At 40.2% G+C, this 24,210-nt stretch overlaps 1 protein-coding gene across 2 annotated transcripts in view; it reads right to left on the bottom strand.

Annotated features, from left to right (window-relative positions):
* The window catches only part of ASXL3 (ASXL transcriptional regulator 3), a gene marked incomplete at its 3' end in the record, with an annotated part of 191,422 nt that overhangs the window by 104,296 nt on the left and 62,916 nt on the right, over positions 1-24,210 (bottom strand). The window contains exons 3-4 of one of the 2 annotated variants that reach the window (XM_080683489.1): positions 4,212-4,319; positions 2,603-2,708 (exon numbers count right to left, since the gene is read on the bottom strand). In XM_080683489.1, the coding sequence (XP_080539615.1) occupies positions 2,603-2,708; positions 4,212-4,319 (214 nt within the window). Of the gene's footprint in view, positions 1-2,602; positions 2,709-4,211; positions 4,321-24,210 lie in introns of both variants that reach the window. The other variant, XM_080683490.1, reaches the window with a different exon arrangement.

Here is a 24,210-nt window from a genome sequence, read left to right as displayed (position 1 = left end):
AGGGATCTCATCCCATTTCTTGCCTTTGAATCTCATCTATCAACTGACCACTTTCAAATGTACATCTCCAGGAAGGGTTTCCCCGAATTTAAGACAGGTAAGTCCAATTATTTAAATCTCAATCTGGTTGTTGAAAATGAATCTCAACCTCAGTATGTCCCAAACTAAGTTCCTGATCAATAACCCCTGCCCCAAACCGATTCTCTTGCGGAGTTGCCATCTACGTTAAAGACAATGCTATTCTTCTCTTTGCTCACACTCAACCCTTGGAGTCATCTCTAACTCTTCTTTATTTCATAACTGCATTAAATTCAGCATCTTCTATTGGATCTACCTCCATATGTATCCAGAATCCAATCGCTTATCATCACATGCACCGCTATTTCTCTTATTCAAACCACCATCACCTCTTCTCTAGATTATGACAACAACTTTTTAACCAGTCTCGCGCTTTTTACCTGGTTAATATACATCTATATCTATCTACATGCATATATAAATAGAGGTGAAGACAGATATCTATATGCCTGTATCTATATATATTGTACTGAATGATCCTAAGGGAGATCATTGTCTCTTTAGCTCAAAACCCTACAATGGTTTAACATCTCATTCAAAACAGAAGCCAACATCAAGGAACTCTATGGTCTGGCTCTGGCCTATAACTTCTTTTACTTCTTATTTTACCATATTTTGCCCCTGTCCCTCCTTTGCTCTTTTGGCTCCCAACCACACTGGCCTCTTGATGTTTCTGGAACATTCTATGAACTCTCCTGCCCCAAGGCTTTTATAATTGCTGATGCTTCTACCTAAAACTCTCTCCCATTAAATATCTTCTCCCTCACTCCCATTGGGTCTTTTCTCAAATGTACCCCACTTTTATTTCCTTATTTATGTTGCCCCATATCACTTGTCAGCATTGAATAAGCTATAAATTTTACATATCTGGTTTTTTAAATTTTTTTTTTTTTTATTGATTTCAGAGAGAAGAAGAGAGAGAGAGTGAGAAATAGAAACATCAATGATGAGAGAGAAACATCGATCAGCTGCCTCCTGCACGCCCCTACTGGGGATTGAGCCAACAACCCAGGCATGTGCTCTGACCAGGAAATCAATCCAATGATCTCCTGGTTCAGAGGTCAATGCTTGACCACTGAGCCACACTGACTGGGCTATATATCTGTATGATAACTGTCTGTCTCTTTACCAACATGAACATCCATGAGCGGTCTCTTTTTGTTCTGGATTTTCACTGTGGTGACTGCAATGTCAAGAGCAGTCCTTGGCACTCAGTAAAAGCTCAGTGTACATATGTTGAGAGAGACAGCATTCAGGTGCTGATGCAAATGGGCAGTACAACTAGAGGGTAACCCAATAAGGTTCCCCTTTTTCTGTTGAAGGAGGAGCGTCTGCCCCCTTCACCAGCCTTCCAGGAAGCCAGACATGGCTGCGCATCGCTGACTTGTTCTCCCTCTAACCACAGGACCTGCCAAAGCTCCCAGTACAATTTCAATGGTGGTGGGTTGAGTTTTCAAAAGGTATAGGATTAGGGACATCAAATTCAATGGAAGTTGATTGGGGGGAAAAACAACAACTCTACAAGGCTTACTTCAGCCATCTCACTAAGACAAGACCCTGTGTCCTACATGGATTCGCAATCTCTGCTGCAGATCGGGGAGGCGCCGAGGCAGACTCCATCTCGGGGGACCGTCAGAGAGCACACCAGCTTAAAGGCAGCGGTGCCCAGCACAACACAAAGGGACTCCTGTGGCCGATCCTAACATGCACGGCGTTGGCTATTAGCGAAACACATCGTTCCCACAAGGATCCCTTAAGGTTTGTCTGTTTAAGGGAAAGAGACGGATTTCTACGGGTCCGCTGGCAGGGGCGTTAATGACATAGCAACCTTCCTCCCCAAACCACCACCAGGGGCCACCCGTGGGACCAGTGGGAAATAATAACAGCAGCTTTCGTGGAACACAACTTTGCCAAAAGGGCAACACAGCAACTCCACAGCCAGCAGAGTCCTATGCACGTGTCTAGAGAAAGGTACAAGGAATTCACCCGGAGAGGATTCAGGGGTGGAAATGCCCCCTTAGAACTGGAAGGGCTGCTTACTTTTCAAAAGCATCTCACAAGAACAGGACTTACTTGGCCCTTGTTTCACGATGAGGAATGTTAACACTAAGCTTAACTTATTATGGACAAACCTAGAAACGAAGCTATTATAAAACTATCGTGATGTCAAGCAGCATCAGACATAAAGCCCTGGCATGCTCAAGCCTCACATCAGACTAAAACCACCAGGTCCCCTCGGGTGACCCTCTCACCTTGCATGAGGCATATGCGGATAACACTCAAGATTACCCAGGGGAAATCCATCCAAAAGGAACACAGAATAAAAACAAAAAGCCAGAAACGGTTCACTTTTCTGAGGTACTAACCTTTGGAATCACAGTTGTCTGATGATAAGTCTAAGTAGGTGGTAAAACTTAGAGGGAAATGGCAGCTACAGGGGTAGGGAGTTCCGTCAGGGAACTGTTGGAGTTCTATGTAACTTGTCAGGGAACAGGGCTTCCGGCCTGAGATCCATCACACTGACCTCCGTTTCCTTCCCCCCGGGCGTTGGCTTCTGCCATTTCTGTGCCATCCACTTCCGACTCGCAGCCTAAATCCAACGTCCCCTCAGCTGGGCAGGACTCCTCTTTCTATATCATTTTAAAAAACGATTTACGGAGATGTATTAGCGACCGAAAACATTCAGCATTCTTTCAGAATCCCAAAGCATTATCACATTCACTTGTCATTTGAAATTGTAACACTGACTTACTGTTGAATGTAAAAGCACACCTTAAAAACACAAAACTGGCCCTAGCCGGTTTGGTTCAGTGGATAGAGCGCCAACCTGTGGACGGAAGGGTCCCAGGTTCAATTCTGGTCAAGGGCACATGCCCGGGTTGGGGGCTTGATCCCCAGTGGGGGGGGGGGGGGAGGGGGGCGGGGCGTGCAGGAGGCAGCCAATCAATGATTCTCTCTCATTATTGATGTTTCTATCTCTCCCTCTCTCTTCCTCTCTGAAATTAATAAAAAAAATTTTTTAAAGAAAATGTATTTATAAAAACAACTGGGCAAGGCCCATTGCCACAGCTGAGTTTCTGGATGACCTTTTAAAATCCATACAAAATCCATTCCCCTTTGACATACGTTGTTTTCACTGTATTTTTCAATTCTACATTCTCTCTTATGTTAGGCAATGACTTCACAACTCAGAATTTTAATCAGTAAATGAAACACCCAAGCAGCTACACAAAGTAACTAAAATAATGCAAGGTTCACCTGTGGTTATTTTCTGAGACACACACAGTAACAAGAGCTGAATGCTGAGTAGCTGAGAATCTTCGTTTCTTGGCCAGGTATAACTTTTAACATTCAAAACAAAACCTTCTCACAGGAAATTAATGAACTTTAAACGTAGCCCATCATTTATGAAAGCGGTGACTTCTTTTTAGTTTGTAAGAAACAACACACTGCCTTTACTCCATGCAAGGCACGTGGGCACTGGGAGGCCACTGGCTTTGTCCGCGGGAATTGTGCATCTTAGACGGCGTGGCCCAGCCCAGTGGAAAATGGGAATCGCGCTCAAATAACGAAGACTCAGTTATCTGCAGCTCTCTCTCTCCTTCTCACATAACAAATATGCATTGTGAGTAAACCTGAGTGGAGATCCGTTTGTTTTAAAAACCAAGTAACATTTAAATCAGCACGTTTTCAAGGAGAAGGGAGAAATGTCTTCTTTTTATGAAACGCAGGAAGGCATCAAGATGTGACGCCGTCTCCACCATCGGCCGTTAAGCCAGATAGTCTGTGGCAGCTGCGATCATCTTGAGCTCTTGGCTGATGATCCGCGGCACCCGTCCATGCGGATTTTTAGGAATCAAGAATGCTAACAAAGCCACAACTATTTTCCATTACCATATGTGAGGCTGCAACCACCCGACAGATATGTTTTCCTTAAAGAAAAATGTCATTGTTTATTCTTAATATGAAAGCATTTTTAAGACTTCTGAAAACATTTAAGAGGCATCGAGGGCATTCTTCTAACCTTTACCCAAATCTAATTTTGTTTACCTGCCCATGTCGCGGGGGGGTGGGGGGGGGAATGCATGGTACACAGTAATAACAGACATAATATGCAGAACAATGCAACTTACTTTGAGAGCATAGAGGCCTGACTTTCCAGGGATCTTGAAGAACGTTCCATCCCCTATTCGAGTGCTACTGTGGAGCATGGCATTCAGACAGGCTAATGGAGACGTGCCACTAGAAAACAAAATTGCGCGGAAATGAAGCAGTCTGAGGCGCAGCTTCTGTGGCAGAACTGTTCTCTCGTCTCTTAAAAAAAAATCCTCTTGCATCCCGTTTAAAAATATCCTCCCAACCCTGAAAACATCTACATTACAATAACAGGCCAGTCCAGTTTGCCAAAGTTAATCAGATGCATCTGTCTTACAGGCTCCAGGCGAGTCTCCTGAATTGAAATTATGCTTTTATTCATAAAGCGACCAACACTATATTTCAAAGACACCGAAGCCCAAACGTTTACGTGGTGCTATTTTGCAAATAATACCAGGAAGCCTCGGTATTTAAATATGACAGACAACTTGATGGTTGCACTTGAATGATCAAATAAACCCAAGTTCAAGGACAGTTCCGTCCTATAGGTTGAAAAGCAACAAAAGAATAATAAGAAACCCGGGAAGGACTGATTTGAAATTATAAGCATTTAAGTCACTCATGGGGTTGCATTTCTCACAAGGCTAAATAAAAATTTATATGTGTGTTTATACCTCTGACACATCTTCAACAACAACATCCTTTTCCCAGCTAATAATAATGTTCTGTAGGAAAGATGCAAGTGACTCAATTATGAAATCAACAGTTTTTTTTAAAAAAAAGAACTCTAACAGTATTAAACTAGTGATTAAAAATACCGAAGCCCATATGTGCAAACATTACTGAAAAGCACTCATCTACACAGAGAGATGTTTATGAAATGTAAGACACATGTGTATTTCCTGGGTTAGACTTTAGACATTTATTTTGTGTTTTGTTTGAAACCCGGTATCTTTGCAAACTAGAATTTAGAGCCAGACTTATTACTTTTATTAATTTATGTTTCCATATACATTTTACTCCCTAATATGCTAAAAGGCCAATAAATGGTTGAGCCAATATTGATCAGAATCCCTACCCCACCCTATTTACCTCTCAGATGAAATATTTGGGGACAAGAGGACCCTTAAGATAATAATGTTTAAATTTTTTATTTTCTGTGATAGAAACATAATTTTGCATTACCAAATTAAAAATTTCCCAAAAGCCACCATTATCAAATCTCTTACTTAGCATGGAAAGCCACCAATACAATGAAAGAGCCATATTTGCTGAGTTGCCGCAACACACTTAATAGCTAGTCAGCATATACACACATCCTGGTCCTAACGGTTTCTAAGTATTATAATAACAAGAGCATCTTTATCACTTTGCACAGCAGCTCTCCGTGGCTACATGTCAATACGATTCCACTGGGCTTGACGGGAAGCGAGAGCCCTCATATCCACGTGGCCGTAGAACAATGCGGTGGCAGCACTGAGGTCCACACGGTTAGAACGCTGCGTGTTGATGCAATGTCTTCCCTCATGAACGTCGGCAAGCTCCCAGCCTCATTATTTTCCTTACAAAAGATTTTCTGCTCGTATTTAAAGTAGGCCAGGCCTACTTTGTCAAGTAAAATACATTCATCTCCCCAGAAATGTCTGCTCATGAATAAATTCCAGATAAATGATGCTATACATGTTATACTGAATACTTCAAAATATATATTTTTTATCATTATTCTCTTCAGGCAAAAGCACGGACTATTGGAAGCCGGGAATTATTATGGCAGATTTGTGGAGTTTTAATTTAGTGAAACTGTCAGAAACACAGATTTCCTGTACAGCCTTGGCAAGAGGATGTTAACACTACAAGTGAAATAGAATCCAATACATAAAAATGATACAATGTAGACTTTAAAAAATATAACTTAATAAAATTGTTCTCTGAACATCCCCCTCATGCACACTCTTCCTGATCTTTATTTCTTAAGGTCTTAGCACCCACAATTCCAAGAGCTCAGATTTAGAATATTAAAGAATAACATAGCGTTGAAGATAGCTAAAAAAAACAGAACAAATGTAATTTAACATCACTATTAAGTTTTTCTCAGGTACAGTAAACAAAAGATAATTGAAGATAAACTGTCTATTAAATAGCAGTTTAATGCTATGCTTGTTGCAAACGTAAGTGATAAGCACCCAGTTTCAGATAAATAATAAGCTCTGTTGAGCATAAATATATTATTTAATTATACTGTTTGTTAACTCAATAAACTCAAGATTCACAATAGAAATATTTAAAAATATGTAATTCACAATCTCCAAAAGTCTCGATGACTTTTTTTGCTCGTATTTAAAGTAGGCCAGGCCTACTTTATAAAGTAAAATATATTCATCTCCCCAGAAATATCTGTTCATGAATAAATTCCAGATAAATGATGCTATGCGTGTTATACTGAATACTTCAAAATACTAGTACGTTTATTTTTATCATTATTCCCTTCAGGTAAAAATAGATATTTTTCCCAAATCTTTCCTAAAACAAACATGAAATTTGTTCTATTTCCAAATCCTACAACGTTTGCCTGTTAGAAGAATTAGAAAATAGTTTACAAAGGCAAACCTGACAACTCACATCACTGGCTGCTTGGTCACTTAGACTTGTGCATGTCAGTTGCAATTCTTTACAGAAAAGTAACCCTTATGTGATCTGTTTCATTTAAAACAGTAAAACATTAGCATGTATGTGCAGAATATACATAAAATAGTGCATTTTAAAAGTCTTTCAGACCATTTACTTATAGCTGTTCTTCTCAACAATTCTATAAAGCCTAGGAAATCGGGACTGCTTTTCCTGGAAATGAATCTTAACTCAAATTGAACAGGAATAAATAAAAGTATTATTTATATATTTTTATATTCACAAAAAAAACAGAGCTAGCAATCATGCCTTGGCCTACTTTAAGAAAAAATATACATATACATAACAGATATATATATATATATATATATATGTATATACACACATACATACACACACACACACATACACATATCACAATGACTTACTGTGGGTATAAAAGATGTGTTATATGTGTGTTAAAAGTCTTAGCATGAACACCTTCTATGTGACATTTCCTATGGTTAATTAAAACCTTTTATTCACACTAAATGTAAGGGTTCATAACCTCAGTCAGAATTTAAAAGTTGAAGATGCTGAAATGTATAGGTTATGTGTGCATATGAAATAATAAAACAAACAATTTAACAAAAAAAAAATCTCTGAAATTTCAAAAGTTACTTACTTTCTAAAAAGATGAATTGGAAGAATCATCCCGATTTATGAAAGGAAAACAAGGGGAAAAAGAAGAAGAATAAAACATTAGTTTTCTAACTTAAAATGCAACTTTGCATCTTATCATTTCAGCAATGGAACAATGTACAAGAAACACACCAACTCAGATCTGGCTGCCGTCGGGAGGAGACTACCGAGGGGCTGGGGTCAAAGGTGGCTCTACTTTCTTCCCTAACACTTCTAGAACATTTTCATTTTGTCCACAATGCACAGGCATTTCCCCAGAGGAATGTAATTAGAAATGAATAAGTAAGAGAACATTTGTCCCTCATGCTTTTCTGCCTGCCACTGCCCATACGTGGGCCCTTCCCTGTGCACCTGCCAGGCTGGACATACAGCTCACTCTTATTTGTTTGTTTTTCTCCATCGACTGCAGCGTGTGGAGCCTTCTGGTTTGTTTTCATTTCCCGCAACCCCTGAAGCAGAACGGGGGTGGAATGTGGAGGCAGGGGAGCAGGCATAATTTAAACTGTCTAGACATCAAAGAACCCCCAGAGATGCTTGGCAGAGACCCGTGCTGTGTGAAATACTGAAAAACCATTGCTTTATTACCTCGAATTGATGACGGAGCACATAAAATGGTACTAATAGTGCACACTTAGTAAAGGGAATGAACGGCCTATCTATTTTACTAATTTTAAGAACGAGGAAGAATACCTGGGAAATGAAATTGGAGGAATATTTGCAGACATAACAAAAAGACATCATGACGACTGTGGCCTTCCTCCCCTTTGTCTATGAAATAATAATGCTTCCCAGCAGTATTTAAGTAACACAAATCTTCAGTTACTTTATTTTATTAAGTATCTCAATAAAAATTTCAGATGAAAACTATTCCCTGAAAACATTTTTAAATCTAATCCTGAACAAGGTAAGTCTAAAAATTCAACAAATTCAAGAAACTTATTAAGAAGCATTATTAGACAGTTACTGTACTAAGTGCTACTAATATAAATTAATAGATACAAGTATATGTTCACTCTCCTTTCAAAAAAATTAATAATAGCTCATTTCAAGTATTTTCAGTGTTGATAGCTTAGAGAAAGTACCTTAATTATATTTTAAGAGGAAATTATGTAGGGCTCTGGGGTGCAAGTAATGTTTTATGTAGTTCTTACTACAGATGTGCTCACTATGTGAAATTAAATTACTTACGATTTGTGCATTTAACTTTATGTTAGACTTCACACACACAAATTTTAATGTTATGAAAGGAATAATCAACTTGGATTATCTTTTCATTTACATATTTAATAGGCATGTCATTACCAGTGGAGGAAATTAAACTATTTCTACCAATAAATGTGGAAGACTCCTAAATGCATATATGCACAGTGTAAATCATTGAAAACAACCCTAGAAAGTCAAGGCCAAACTACCTTCTTACTCTTGATAGAAATTACTGCTAGTCTGGAACTCCCTAAAATGACTGAAAATAAAAACTTAAAGGCTACAATCCTTTATATACGTTATATGAATAATCCTAGCACATAAAATGTTAACCCAAAAATGACCTCTAAAAAGGTCACTAATAAAAGTTTTTAATAAGCACTGACATATAAGGATTAACAAAAATTAAAGTTTAAAAATATAAAAGTAGATAGGAATAAACCAATTAATTCAAGAGATGGGTCATATTTTAAAGGAAGATATTTTGCCCATTTCTATGTTAAGAATATAAACATGATTTTCAATATTCTACACATCTCTAATGTAAAGTTATAAATGTAGTCCCAGTATTTTTTGAGTTGGATATACGGAGACAAGAAATAATTACCCAATGACATAAGTTGTACAAATCTTAAATTTAGTGAAACAATTACAGACTCCAAACCTAAGCAATATATCTCTGATTGGCTTGAACAATTATTCTAAGAAGATATTTTTCTTGAATATAAAGACATTTGAACTTAGACCTTTTATTCACTTTACTGACATTACAAAGCTACCACTAGATCAATGGCAGTGATTAGTACAGCCTTAGTCACTAAATTGACCTTTCGTTTTAGGAGACAATAATTCCTAAACAGTAATACAAGGACAAAAGTTTGGTTAGTATTAATTTAGAGTAGCATCTATAAGGAAATTAAGAAATAGTCCTATAAAAGTATAAACTAAAACATATAATCTAAATTATAATTTTAAAGACCTCCAACTAAAATATGTGGTCTTTAAAAATATAGCCTTTCACATATGAATAAAATTGAAAATAACTTATTCAGTAAAGGCAGAGAGAAGAGAATAAAAATAATATATATTATTATAGCTACCATTTATTCAGTATCTCTAATGTAACTGAGCTTTTAACAACTATCATCAATATTCCTTACAGCCACCAAAAAACATCAGCATGATTCCCATCCAGTTTGCAGGTGTAACAGAGGCTGAGAGGTTGAGACTCTTACTGGAGTCAAATAACAACTAACTGCAATAGCTAAAATTCAGATTCTACTCTGATTCCAAAGCAAATGTGCTTCCCGCTATTCCACGTTCTCTCTCCACAGATCCACAGAGTTGCCTTCCCCACCTAAGAAGCCTTGGATACTTATATATATATACATATATATACACACATATGTACATATGTGTACATACATATATGTATATGTATATATGCACACATATATACATACACGTACATGTGTGTATGTATACATATATATACATACATATATATATATACATACACATACATATGTGTCTATATATATATATATTTTTTTTAGTTCTTGAAGGCAAGATGTAAAGGACAGCCAGATGCTGGCAAAAGGTAAGGTGGTTGCTCCATCCTCCCTCTACGATGCCTACAGCAGTGACTCCCCCCAGGAAAAACGTCAAGTGTCACAAAGAAAGCACGAGGCTGCAGCAGTCGCCACGGTGGGTCCTCTCCTTCAGGTGAAGCTTCCTCTGTGAACCAAGGAAGAAAGAATCCTGAGAGACTGATGTTCAGAACCGAGATTCCCTAATCGCACGAGATGCCTCTTTGTAGAACTGACTCATTAGCAAATAACACTATCCACTAAGTGGGTAATCATTTATTAAGCACATTATGTATGTCAAGCTAGTGTTGAAACAAATTGGCCCTCTGACAAGGGCTTGGCACGTAAAAGAAATGCAGGCTGGGCTGAGCGGAGCTCTCTGAACACACGCGAAGTGACAAGGGGTGCAGGAAGGGAGCCTTGAGGCAGGTGGGACAACAAGCAGCAGCCGTTTGGAATTTAAATGTTATCCTCGGCTTGTCCCAAGGAGATGACTGAGATCGGACCGTGCGCACATCTCTAACGTCGACTCCAGGGCAGAGGCAGCCAGCCCACGGCCATCGCTGGCCCCTCGGGACTCTAGGCACGTTCTCCCCGCTGCAGTCGCAAAGAGAATACTTCCAATTAGGACAAAACATGTATCTTCCAAAACACAACACTGAGTTTCATATGTTAAGGAAGAGGCCTTGTACTTACATTTGGTATGATCATATAAAAATGTCAATTTCTACGGCCTACTTGTAGCGACCAGGTCTCTCCCATCTTGTGAGCTATGGCTAATCCTGCAGTATTTCCAAATGTGTTCTGTGGGATGTTAGTCCGAAGTGATGCCCCCCCAAAATTACCAAATGAGTTTCCGAGAAGCAGCACGCTGCATCCTTTCCTTGCAAACTCACCAAAACACTAAAAATATAGACTAATGTCTCTGAGAAACCCTGCTTAACTCAAGAAACATACATAACTCAGTGTTTCCTAAGCATATTTAATAAAAAAATCCCCCATCATAATATTTGACAACATTCCCTATTACAGTATGCCTGGAAATATACCTGGGAAAATGCTATGCTATATTTATGATTAGGATCATTAGGAAAAAGTGCCTAGTAGTTATACTCCCAGGAGTGTTTAATTTTATCAGCCAAATGTTTTTAAAACTTAAATATACAAAATATCTGTTTCTCTGTGAAAAAATAATGCCGTGTGGTGATTATTTTTCCCTGTGTAAATTCATAAAACTGAAAATCATGTCCAGGAACTTTAAATAGCATTGACAATGTTATAAACAATATCCACATGTAATTGAAAGCACTGTATATTTGCAATATTATATTGCCAACATAAAAACCACCCCAGCCCTCCCCCACCCCCCACAACCATCCCCCCCCCCCACGGGGAGACCTGCCTCCTGAGTCCCTATTCCTCTCATCAGTGACAGCCACCATCCTCAGCATCCTAGGGCTGAAGCATTTCCCACACGCACAATTATTCTGCCTCAACAAAGTTCCTCTTCTGTAGGGAGCGGCAATAGGGTTAAGCCTCGGACTGACCTGTTGGCAAAGCCACAAACAAGTCCCAGCTTAGAGGGCCCAGCCCTCTTAGCATAATTAAGCTTGACCTTATGACCTTCCCTACATCCTTCCTGGGTAGCGAATGGGCTGTGGGAGGTGCAGCAAGTGCTGCCAAAACAAGTGAAACTCACGAGAACATTGTAACTACGGTGACCACTACCTTGTTTACCTCTGGCTATAAAATAAAGCATCAGCTTGCCTTCTGGATCTCTCTCTCTGTGGTCTCAGCCAGGCACAGGAGATCCACCAAGCCCCAGCTGTATTCTTTGTCTACCTTTTCTTTAATCCTTTGCTGCCCCCCCTCAGGCTCAGGAACCCTTGGCTGTGCTGGCCTGGCACAATCTTCAATTTACATATCCTCTTCCTCCAAAAATCTTTACATCACAAAGTCAGTTCTAGAAGCTCCCTCACGCTAACTCTGCCTTCATACCTCCCTGCCCCAATTCAGCCCATCCATCAGCACCAAAGCAATGTTCCTATTAAAAACAAATAATAAACAAAAGCAAAAACAAAACTACCCCCCCCGCCCCCCAAAAACACTGCTCAGGCTCTTCAGGCCACGCCATATGCTGGGTTTTTATTAAAATGACTTTATCTATTTAATTGGTGGTTTTCACTGTCCGTGAAACAAAGGAAGCACGAACTCCTCCACTGTCATCGGGGTCCTGGCATTCCAGTGCACCTGGCACCTAGCTCATCTTCATCTTCCCCAACTCTCAGATTCCTCTCCCACTCGCAGACTGTTCCCCCAGGATCCGAACCAATGCAGCCCACCTCGCGCCTCCATGGTGTCCCATCTCTGTTTTGGCTCATGTGAAACCATCCGCCAGGAAATGCATGCCACTCCCCGTTCCATTTACTACTCGGAATAAACGTTTTAACTGCCCCCTGGATGGTGACCCCGTTAGTCACAGCCCTGTATTGGAGATCTCAATGCTGTGCCTCTCTTTGCTGGCTTCTTTTCATCCAGAGTTTTTACACTCCTGACCTTCCTGCCCTTGAGACTTCCAACAAGTTTGGGGACTCCACAGGGGTTAGGCACACATTGATTTATCTTTGGAGTATCTGACAGGCAATCTCAATCTACTCAAAAGGTGTCGGTTGAAGTGAATTTAAACACTGCTATAAAAATTGCTACAATCATGGATTTGGGGGCATCAAGCACCCGCAATGAACATCATCTGTACCCTATTTAAACCCCCGACTACAATCATGCGTGCCAGTCACCCTGCAGAGGACACAGGCGACGAGACTGATGTTTGCATGCCCTGCATTCCATCCCATTAGGGACTTTCCTTTCTCAGTGACGATTCCGGGGCAGCCATCCACGAACTGGTCCTGATTTCCCAGCAGGAAGGCTAGCAAGCTTGAGCTATCCCCAGCAGTGGGAGTGGGAGTATCTTTGGGGAACTGATGGAGAAATAAAGGGAAAGGGAACACATTATTTTCAGTAGAAACATAAGCTGGAAAAGTCCAAAAAAAAAGGGGGGGGGGTCTGGTGCCGACCTCTGCCTCCAGGAGGACTGACTGCTGAGAACAAAGCTAACCAAGGGAAAGCAGAGCGACACGTGGAAAGAGGGGGAAGCAGTCATTCCTTGAACTCTGCATTATCTAGTCACACTGAAGACCACCCTACTGGCTGTCCGAGGTAACTAAACCAGTAAGTCCTTTGCTTATTTTAGTTCTGACACTTGACTACGTGATTTATGCACACTGACCTCATTTTTCTAGGCCTCAATGTTCTCATCTGTCCAATGAGTTTAAAACAGGTACGCTCGAAAGCTCTACTGACCCCTTTCTGGCTAAGAGTTGGAGGGCAATTAATAATGGTTTCACTATTGGCTTGCTCATTCCAGCCACGCTGCCTGCCTTGATACTTCTCTGTTCTCCTCTCTTCCTCCTCATTTGTCAAGGTCCCCAGGCCTTCTAATAACCCCTCTATTACACAAGGATCATCTCCAAACCTCTGCAACATCATAGCCTGCCCTACGATTGTAGAGTTTAGTCCTGTGCCGGCTAATACTGTACGGCTGGGTGGCAACTGGCTCCCGAGGGCTCCAACCTTCTTAAGATTCTCTGTGACCCCCTCAGAGGCCCTGCCAGCCTCGGACTCTCAGAAAACATGCAGGGCTGTCGATAAGCTAACGCTTCACGATTTACAGAACAGGACAAAACTTGAAGCTTGGCAGTACCAACTACTGGTTGAGCATGTCCAGAAATAGAACCAAGAAATACTCCAGTGAGAATGTAAATTGACACAACCAATTTGGAAAGACATCTGGCAATATCTAGTGGGGGAAAAAGTGCGCATGCTATGTGGATCAGCAATTCCACTTTTTGTTATGGACTCTAGAAAACCAACACCCACACAGACACTATTAGTATGTTTTAGGGAAGCAAGAATGTCAATAAACTAAATGTTCATCAACAGTTACAGCTCTATAATACTTTTCCCTGTATATTCATAGCGAAACTCTACAGTTCTGAACTATGCTAGTATACTGCACATCTATGACACTGGTTGCCCCTGGGAAAAGAAGGAAATCGAAGAAACTTCAGCTTTTTCTGCTACACGTTATTTAAAGGAAATTCAAAGCAACTCTGACAACATGTCCACAACTGCTGATTTCAGCTGGTGGTCGTTGGTCTATGCCCGTGGTCGGCAAACTGCGGCTCGCGAGCCACATGCGGCTCTTTGGCCCCTTGAGTGTGGTTCTTCCACAAAATACCACGGCCTGGGAGAGTCTATTTTGAAGAAGTGGCGTTAGAAGAAGTTTAAGTTTAAAAAATTCGGCTCTCAAAAGAAATTTCAATCGTTGTACTGTTGATATTTGGCTCTGTTGACGAATGAGTTTGCCGACCACCGGGCTGGGCTATGTTACTGAAAACTTTCCAAACCTGAACTAAAACTGTTGATGCTTTTCTTGTTTTATCCACAATTTGGCTTTTCTCCACTCCAGCGATTTTCAACCGATGTGCCGCAAGAAAATGTAAAACATGTAATACCTGCCTATGCAGACCCCTTTTCCCTTATATTGTCAAATAACAAAATGACAACAGCCAACACATCAACAGCCATCAGTGTGAATGAATCAAAATTATACCTAGTGTTTGTCAGGTTGGCAAACAATGTATATTTTGGTGGGCCACAGAAGTCGAGTAATTAGTTTATGTCTGCCATGAGATGGAAAAGGTTGAAATCGCTGCTCTATAATCTATCAGATTCGTCCCTTGTTTCAAGTGATGTTCATGTAAGCAAATAAATACCTACATGGAAATTATATACGAAGTGCACATGTACATCATATGGAGTTCAAAGTCCCTCTCAACTTCCCCGGACCGTGCCCACTCCTGCGGAAGTAATGGCCATTGAAGGTTTATCATGTTTCCTCTAGAGCTGTTCCTAGTTTGCATTTGTATATGCATGTGTTCAACTCTATGACTTGGTATTTTACATTTATTCTCAGAAAAATTACTGATTTGAGCTTATTAAATTCCAAAAGTCAGAAAACTGCATGGGAAAATGTTTCTGGGACTTAAAAAGGGGGAAAAAAGAACCCTATGAAGGATTTCATTATAACAATGGCTATGATTATTTTAGAAGTCAGAATAAATCTCCGTATTCATAGGTAGTAATAACCGTTAAGTAGAAAATTACCTATATCTTGCCGGCAGGAACCCTTCTTGTAAATATGGTTTTTCTTTTAATGTGAGAACATTATGAAATATCTGTCAACTGAAGAACAGATGAGAAAAATCGCTCAAAATCCCACTCCTTAGAGCACCCCTGAGCATTTTATAAAATTTCTCCTAGCCTATTTTTCTGATGTGTTTCTATTTTAAAGTTATCCTTTATCTACAATTGAATTACAGTAGTCTCTTTTACATTATACCCTTCCCACACTACTATGAAACCATCAAAAGTATTTCAAACGGTTAAAAATTTTTATCAACTTGTTTCAAGTGAGCAGTTTTCAATTTGGCTGTATATTAGAACTTTCAGGGAAATTCTTTTAAACGCAAGTTTGAGGCAACTCCAAACTTATTAAATAAAAATCTTTGGCTGTGGAACCGCCATCAGCATTTTCTCATACAGTTCCAAGTGATTCTAATATGCAGCCACATTTGAGAACCACCGATACCACCAGGGAACATGTAAATGATGTCCTTTATTTGTATGTGAAATAGCATTGATAGGACCATCAAAGTGCACATAATACCTTTTTCTTATATCCCAGAGTACTTTAAGGTAGACTTGCGGAAGTGGCATTACCAATTCAGGCATCATAAGTTATGCCATGACCTTTTGCAAATAGCGCCAAGTGGCTTTAAATGAGGTGTTTCGGTTTACGCTCTCGCCAGTAGTGTATAAGCAAGAAGCACCCTTTAGAGTCAGGGTGAAGTGCACGGACTGATGAATGCATTAGATAAAGGAAAAAACACCCTCCAGTGGTGACTTTACCTTGCAGTTCTAGGACTGTTGGTAAGATCAAATGCTTATGCACATACTTGTCCATTCCTTCGTTTTATGGATTGGAGCTCCTCTGCTCATATCCTTTGACCACAATGCTCTAAGCTCATTATTTTTTTTCCTTATTGTTTTTATAATCTCTGCATATAATCCCTCTAGAACGTTAACGACAGATTTTCTCCAATGTCTCGTAGGTTTTGGGTTTCCTATGCAGACACATAAAACTTCATGTAGTCAATTATGCCCATCTTTCCTTTGTAATTTATTTTACAGCTTCTAACACTGAAGAGTCATGTCTCTGAGGTGGACTGAAATGTTAGATTTGAATTTTTATAATTGTTCCCCAATGGTATGACTTTTCCTGTTAAAATCTTCCATCCTGTCTGCATCTTCCTTAGAATTTCCCATCATGTCTGTGTCTTCCTTAATATAAACACAACTAGCCCATCACATGTCCAATAAACATTTATCATGTTTAATGGCTTCCTCCGGCCCACAGCGAAGAGCAGCGTTCCCTCGTCCGTTACTGCTTTTCTGATTCATCCTCCCACCCCTTTCCTGCTGAAAAGACTCTGGCCCTGCTCATTGGAAATTCCTTGATCAGCAGAATGTCAACAGAAGTCAGCTCAGCGTTCTGCTGGCTCTGGGAAAATTTTTACCTTTAAATGTTTGATAAAGGAAATGTCTAAAATTAACTTCACCAACCGAAACTGTTAAGATTGGCATTCATACCACGGGACAAATGTCCACTTAATGGAGCTTTCTTCTCTCCTGGCTCTTTCTCCTCTTCCCTTGCTCAGTGGAAGGTGTCTCCTCTGATTAGAAGTGCCACCACATAAAGATATTTAATGAACATCCCTCCTTCACCCTAAAACACGAGTTTTGTGAAATTCAAGTATCATAGTTACTTGGGGTGGCATGGTATTGCAGCCACAACAGTCTGGTAGAATTACAAAGGAAAAAAAAAAACTTTGCAAAAGGCCTACTTGCTACGTAGGATCCTTCGTGAAAACAATATATTTGAGGAAGGAAACACAAATACGAAGACAGGTGAATGGAGGATCTTTCCCTCCCCCAAACTGGCAGACACCTAAGGGTCAGGCAGGAGGCCTAAGAGAAATTTATGCACCTGGTTCTTGTTTCCATTTCACCCTCCGGGGCCCAGGATTCAGGAGAGACAGAGTGGGGAGCGGGAACTGCAGAAATGCTGATGTTTGCTACAAGCCTTATTAACACGCTTCCATACAGAATAAAACAGTAAAATAAAGGTAAGAATGGCTAGGATCGATGCAGATGTAAAGAGAGAATAACTAATGTGGCTTCAGGCTAATGGTTTTGGAAATCTATAAAATTAGACACACATACATATTAATAAATTCCAAAAGTAATGCCACTAATACATTATATATGTATTACCTTTGATTTACAGAAATAAACATCTTCCTTAGGGAAAAAAATGTGAATTTTGAAGACCCAAATGTATCTTTAGACAAAACGAGATTTCCTGTACATTATTTTATAGCAATACCAATGTTCCAACAGGCACACAGAGACCCTTCAGACAACAGCTCCAATAAAAAAGGGGGGGGGGGAGGACAATATGTAAATGTAATCGGGGTGAAAAGGAAAGGAATTTGTGAGCCAAGGTAATAAGTCAAGAAAAAAATTTTTTAAACTGAAGCCCTATTTAATCAACTAACGATATGGTAACTGATTAAACAGTTGCTAAAATTATAGAGAACTATCTATTTTTATGTAACAATAAGAGAACTGTTTTTCATTTTTTTTTTAATGTTTAAAAAACGCAAAACGTGGAATATCATGGCTTCTGGCCATCTGGCGAACGTCTTATTTAAATGAGAACAATTCCAATCCACTCATTTGACCTGAATGAATATTCTCGAGGTTTTAAAGCTTCCAGGAAATAGTTCCTCGATGCACCTGCCACCTAATTCCATGAAATCGATATCGCACTTAAGCTAAGTCAGGAAATCTTAGGTGATGAATTAAACTAGGACTGTGGCTTCATGAGCTGCTAGCAGAGAAAATATAGCAGTGAAGCTGAAAATTATTATAGTTAAACAGGTTGACCGCTTTGGGGAGGGGGGTATTCTAAGGAACCGTTAGCACAATGAATAGCAGCATATCATGTGAGGGTAACAATAACCACCTTAACATGTGATCTAGTACCTTGCTGTTCCTGGGTGTCAGTTTATCAGCAATGAAACAACATTCGTTCTGGCTGTGCCTGAAATGAACCTCCTGGGAGTGTGGGAGACAGCTGTCCGTCAACACAAAAAGGAAAGCTGATAAGATTGATTCAAACTTCATTCAAAGAGAAAAGAAAACAAGTATTTGCTGAAATCCAGATTATGTTCCTATGTAAGCGGAACACAAAAATCCACCCTATTTTCAGTTCCCAGCACCATGTTATATAGCAGGGGTTGGGGGGGACGTCCAGCCTGCGGGCCATATACGGTCCGAGAAATCATTTGGTCTGGCCTTCCCAAGGCACCTGCAGGCGGGACTCGAAATCCAATACGCCTAGGAGTTTTCATAAGCAGCATGCATTTATATGAAGTGAACTGTATGAAGCGAATGATGTTATAAATATCCAAATGGGCCTTGGATCCAAATATCCAAGTTTCCCGCCCCTGTTATACATGAAAGGCAGAGGTAAGCTGAGGTTCCACAGAGAAAGGTTTCACAGACATAGACATATATTTTTAAAAGCTTTCCTAAACAGAAGACCCCTGGTATTGGTCTTCAAATGCTACCTCTCCCCAATAATTCCTAAAATCTTAATATTGACTTCCATATACTGATCCTTATAGTTGCTTAGGATTCAAATGTGGGGTATCATGACTTTATTTTCAACACAGAGAAAGAACAAAGAGATACAACTGGAAATTTTAAGCCTGGTCAATCCCTTACATGGTAAATATTTGATGATCCTAAAATTGTTCCTTTTGTCACTTGGCTTGATAAACTGAGTTTTAAGAAAACTCGGGAAATTTTCAAAACAAACATATGCTGGAATAGCCTCTTCCTGTGTCTCTCATTTCCTCCTTGGTTTGTTCATGCCTTCTACTAATGGGCATTCTGAATTTTCTTTTATTTTTCCCCCTTTGGGACACCCCGCACCTCAACTCTTAACATTTTCCTGTTGCCTAACATTTTTCTGTGATAGAAAGACTGAGCTTTGGAATCAGCCAGACCCCGGCTCAAATATCAGATCTTCTCCTTATTCTAAAGCTGTGTGATAGTAACAAGACACCTCGCGTCTCTTAGCATCCATTTCCTCATCTGTAGAATGAAGAAACAACACCCACTTCTTAATGTGACTGTGTGGATTAAACATTCTAAAAAAGAGCAACGGCTTGGCTCAGTGCCTCACGCTTACCGGTTACTGGAGAAATGTTCATTTCCTGCCCTTCTGCCAAAATGACATTCAACGGACAGGTCTAAAGATATTTACAGACACACACATCTATGTTTCTTTGTTTCCGTGATTTAACTGTATTCTACCCCTGGACCTAATAAACTTCCTTTGTGTTCAACACACACCAAGCTTTTCATTACCCCACAGGAAAATAACTAGAATAATGTTACATAAATAAATAACAGCCAAAAGAGGCATCGCGTTGCTGAAGGACATGTTCAAAATTGAAGGCGCTCTAGCATATTCTCTGTAAAATCTTAAAATGCCCGAGCAGTTTAAAGAGAAGGAGAGGCAGTAACAGGCCTTCACGGTGCAACCCAATGTGCTTCTTAGTAAAACGGGGCTAGAATAATGACGTCCTCTCTGTGACGATAAAGCAAAACGTTCTCAGGGAAAGGTCGCTCATCACCCTCGAGAATATTTATTCATGTAGGCAGGCTGCTTCGCTTCAAGGAGCCCCAAGCAAAAGGGTGGCAAGCAGACATGACTTCAGCAAGAAAGACCATGGAGATGCAGTCAGCATCCACAGAGAAGAAGGCTAGAAAGGAAAACAAGACATTTCTAGCTAACACTGGGACAGGACTTTCACGTGTAAATAAACGTGCAGTCACTATACGGCCCCAGTTTACGCAGACTGATTCAGACAGAGAAGTGAGCAAGCGCACTAAGGCCTCCCAAATGTTCCCTTTCCAACAAAGCACACCCTCTCTGTGTTGATGCCCGTCCGCCCTGTCACACGGATGAAACAGAAAGAATGTCTGTGAGCGACATCCGTCTGGGAATCACCCTGGTCACCTTCTACCCAGTCATTCAGATCACACCGCCTGGCCTTCAGGGTCCGGCTGCGTTCTCAAGCCCACTGAGCAGGAACAGGGGGGTGAGTGACAGCTGTGTGGGGTTCCACACAGGGAGACCCTGCAGGTCCGTTTTCCCCCGACGTCCCTGGCCGGTACCTACCCGGAAGGAAGGAATGGAACCACGCCAATGCAATCCCAGCCACGCCTGCTAGTTCAAGCGTTCGGTTCAGCATCACCTCCTGACCAACACGAAAGCAGCTGACGCTCTACTATAATCATCATGGAAAGGTGTCCCAAATCCTTCATTCGAGGAAGAGCCTTCATACACACCAACGCTGTCTCCAAGCCATGCCGGGGTCTGAAACCAGACTGGAAAATATTACATATGTGTATATATAGTAACACTCCACAATCCACTCTTCTGCTATGTCATACTTATTTACAGCTGTGTAACCCATCCTATGTACATAGAAACACGGTGCCTTCTCGGGGTGAAAATAGGAACATTCAAGGAAAGCTCCTCTCCACAGGAGGAGGCACATGGGAAGCACAGGAAGGCCGGGAGCTGCCTGGGAAGGGAGTGGAGGCGGTCCCAAATGGGACATACTGTGTCCTGAAGGGAAGAGAGAAAATACAGTGTTGGTTTCCAGGGCTCATCTTCGGCACGTGGAGGCAGGGTCTAACTATTCCCATGGGACTTCAAAAGAAAAAAAGAAAACCCTGGGCGTTGTGGGAAGGCCATGCCAGGTTAACCCTTGAAGCCATGCTGGAGTACCAAACGTGCCTTTTCCTGGAGCCCGCTGTGCCACACCACGCTCCTATTTCCTAACCAACACGACTGCGTATCAGACTCCGCTGCCCGCGGAGCTCCAGGCCCACAGCCCTCGCTCACCATGCAGACGGGGCCGGGGACCTCTGACTGAATAACAATGGCAAGAGGTAGGAATAATAAAAAAGAAATGATCAATGGAGCCCCAAGAAGTATTATCTGTTAAAGGGCAAGAACAAATGAACTTAAAATATATCCATTTTCCTTCTAACAAATAGGCTTTTTAGAGACAAGGTGATAGACATTTTATAGAGTTTTCAGATTTGAACTAGAGAATTCACTCTTTTTACCTTCTTGAGGCCTTTATTACAAGATTAAAGACGATACATTTCCTTTTTGACGTCCCCTTTCTCCTAAACTAATACAATACTACAAAAAAGGGAAACTGTCAACCCAAGCACAGAATTTTTACTACGGTTCTGTATTTCCAGAATGTGGCTAAAATAAAATGAAACGGGTTACATCACTACAGCATTATTTTCTGTGTTCTTAGCCCAAATGTTTATTTGCTTCAAGTAATGGCTATCTCTAAGACTGCTTGTCATCTGTACTTTCACTTAAGGTTAACATAATTCTGTCGTCTAGTGTCCCTTTCTCTTGCTCTCCTGGCCAGACTCCTCCAATTCTTGTCAGTTATACTGTCTGTAATAAAATAAGAGCCTGGTAATGTCGCCTGGTAAGCTGCCTCCTCTACACACCCTGTGTGTGCTATGGTTTCTAAGTCAATTATTCCACAGATGCCAAATATCCAAAAGCCTGAGATTTGGACCTGAGATTTCTACTACATATAAGACTCACTATGTTTTTCTGGACATTCTCCACTAACTTCATTGCATCTCATAAAATATGACCCATCTCCCATAAGGAAAATGCAAAGAATGAATAGGTCACCTAGGCTAAGGACTCAGAAAATATTGTACTTAAAGGAATAGATCACTCAGTAGCTTAGCTTAAATTTACAGTCCACTGGATGCTTCGTGATATACAATGTGCTTCCTTCTTAAGTTTTAAGTCCTCATGTTGGACATATTGACCCTCTATTGCATAACCTAAGGGTCTGACCAAGGACAGTAATGTAAGAGTCGTCTCCTCAAACCATCACTAATGCAGATGTTGGCTAAAGATGTTTGTAATTAATACACGTTCAACTGAATAAACATTTACCGAGAGTCCACTATGATCTAGGAACTAGACAATGTATACAAACATGAGTATGTCATGTTTGAGTATGTCATATGTCACTCGCTATTTTGGAATTCAGAGTTAAGACATATAAACCAAAAGAACTATGATAAAGAAACAGTGAAAACCTCCCTTGGAATATGAAAGAAGGAACCAGATTTACACCTGGAAATTGTGGGGAAACTTTCCCAGGGGACATGACAATCTGCATTTAAATGATAGAGATATTAAAGGGGGGCAGTGATGGTAATACCCCACAGACACTAAGACATTTGCATAAATGTAATTTATAAGAATCTTGGAAATCAGATCACTACTCAAAAGTAAAATATATTCTAACCTACATTTAGTTTAATAGACAGCAAAACTAGTTCAGTATGATGGAAAACTCCAAGTATACTGTGAACGCACAATAAATATTACACAAGCCAAAAATGTGAGAACCTTCATGACAGAGCACGCAAATAGTGACATAAATTTTCCAAGTAATTAACCGTTGCCTACACATTGAAATATAGCCTCCTCGGAGATAGCAAAGTGATTTTGTTCACTAGTCTATCCTCCGAAAATTCGTTCTGTGTATGTGAAGCTTCATAATCAAATTTCAGACAAAATTTGGATGATAGTAAAACTACACAGGACTCTGAAACACATCTTTCCCCCCCCAAAAAAAAAACCATACCAATTAGGTAATTAGCAGGAGGTATTGTCAGGATACTACAAGTTAACATATCCAAGTCTGGAAGACGAGAAAGCAGAAGAAATATTGCATCAATAGTGGACATTCAAAAGGCTGAAGTGGCCTAAGCATGAGAGCTAGCTAGAGAAATACACCTTCTGAGTTACAATTAAGGTCCTCCCCAAAGCTTCGCACTTAATGAAAAATAATTTACTCACTGGTATATTGTAACTCAGGAAAGTACCTGACACTAGAGTCCCAACATTATTAGTCCTTAGTAGATATCATATTAAAAACAACTTGGGCTCTGATTCATCAAGGAACCATGGTTTTAAATCTTATCACTGAATCTGAGCCAAGAATCAAAACTAACTAGAATCCCTTTCCAGCTTCTCAGGAAATTTTAGATAAAAAATAATTACTAAACAATAGTATATACTTCTTTTTAAAAATATGTATTTTTTATTGATTTCAGAGAGGAAGGGAGAGGGAGAGAGAAAGAGAAACATCAATGATGAGAGAGAATCATCGATCGGCTGCCTCCTGTACATCCCGCATTGGAGATTGAGCCCACAATCCAGGCATGTGCCCTGACCAGGAATGAACCATGACCTCCTGGTTCATAGGTCAATGATCAACCATTGAGCCATGCTGGCCGGACAGGATTACTTCTAATTGAATTATCAACCTTCTGGCTCATTGTGCCAAACTATTACTGTGGAATATCTTTGAATACAAATTTGACTCAACAACCCATTCAATCTTGATTAATTTCACTAAATTCCTAATAATATGGCAAACAGTAAAATCTCATAAATCAAATATCTGAAAATTGGCAGCAGATTTTTCAAATTATTTTATCTTCATAAGAGCCTTATAATGTGGATAAACAGTTATAATTTTCCCAATTTTGCTGGAAAGACCAAAAAAAGACTGAGTGACTTATCCAGGATTATACACTATGTTACACA

The sequence above is a fragment of the Plecotus auritus genome (genome assembly GCF_963455305.1).
Source record: "Plecotus auritus genome assembly, chromosome: 8".
Taxonomy (NCBI): Eukaryota; Metazoa; Chordata; class Mammalia; order Chiroptera; family Vespertilionidae; genus Plecotus; species Plecotus auritus.
This window is presented reverse-complemented; position numbering and strand designations above follow the sequence as displayed.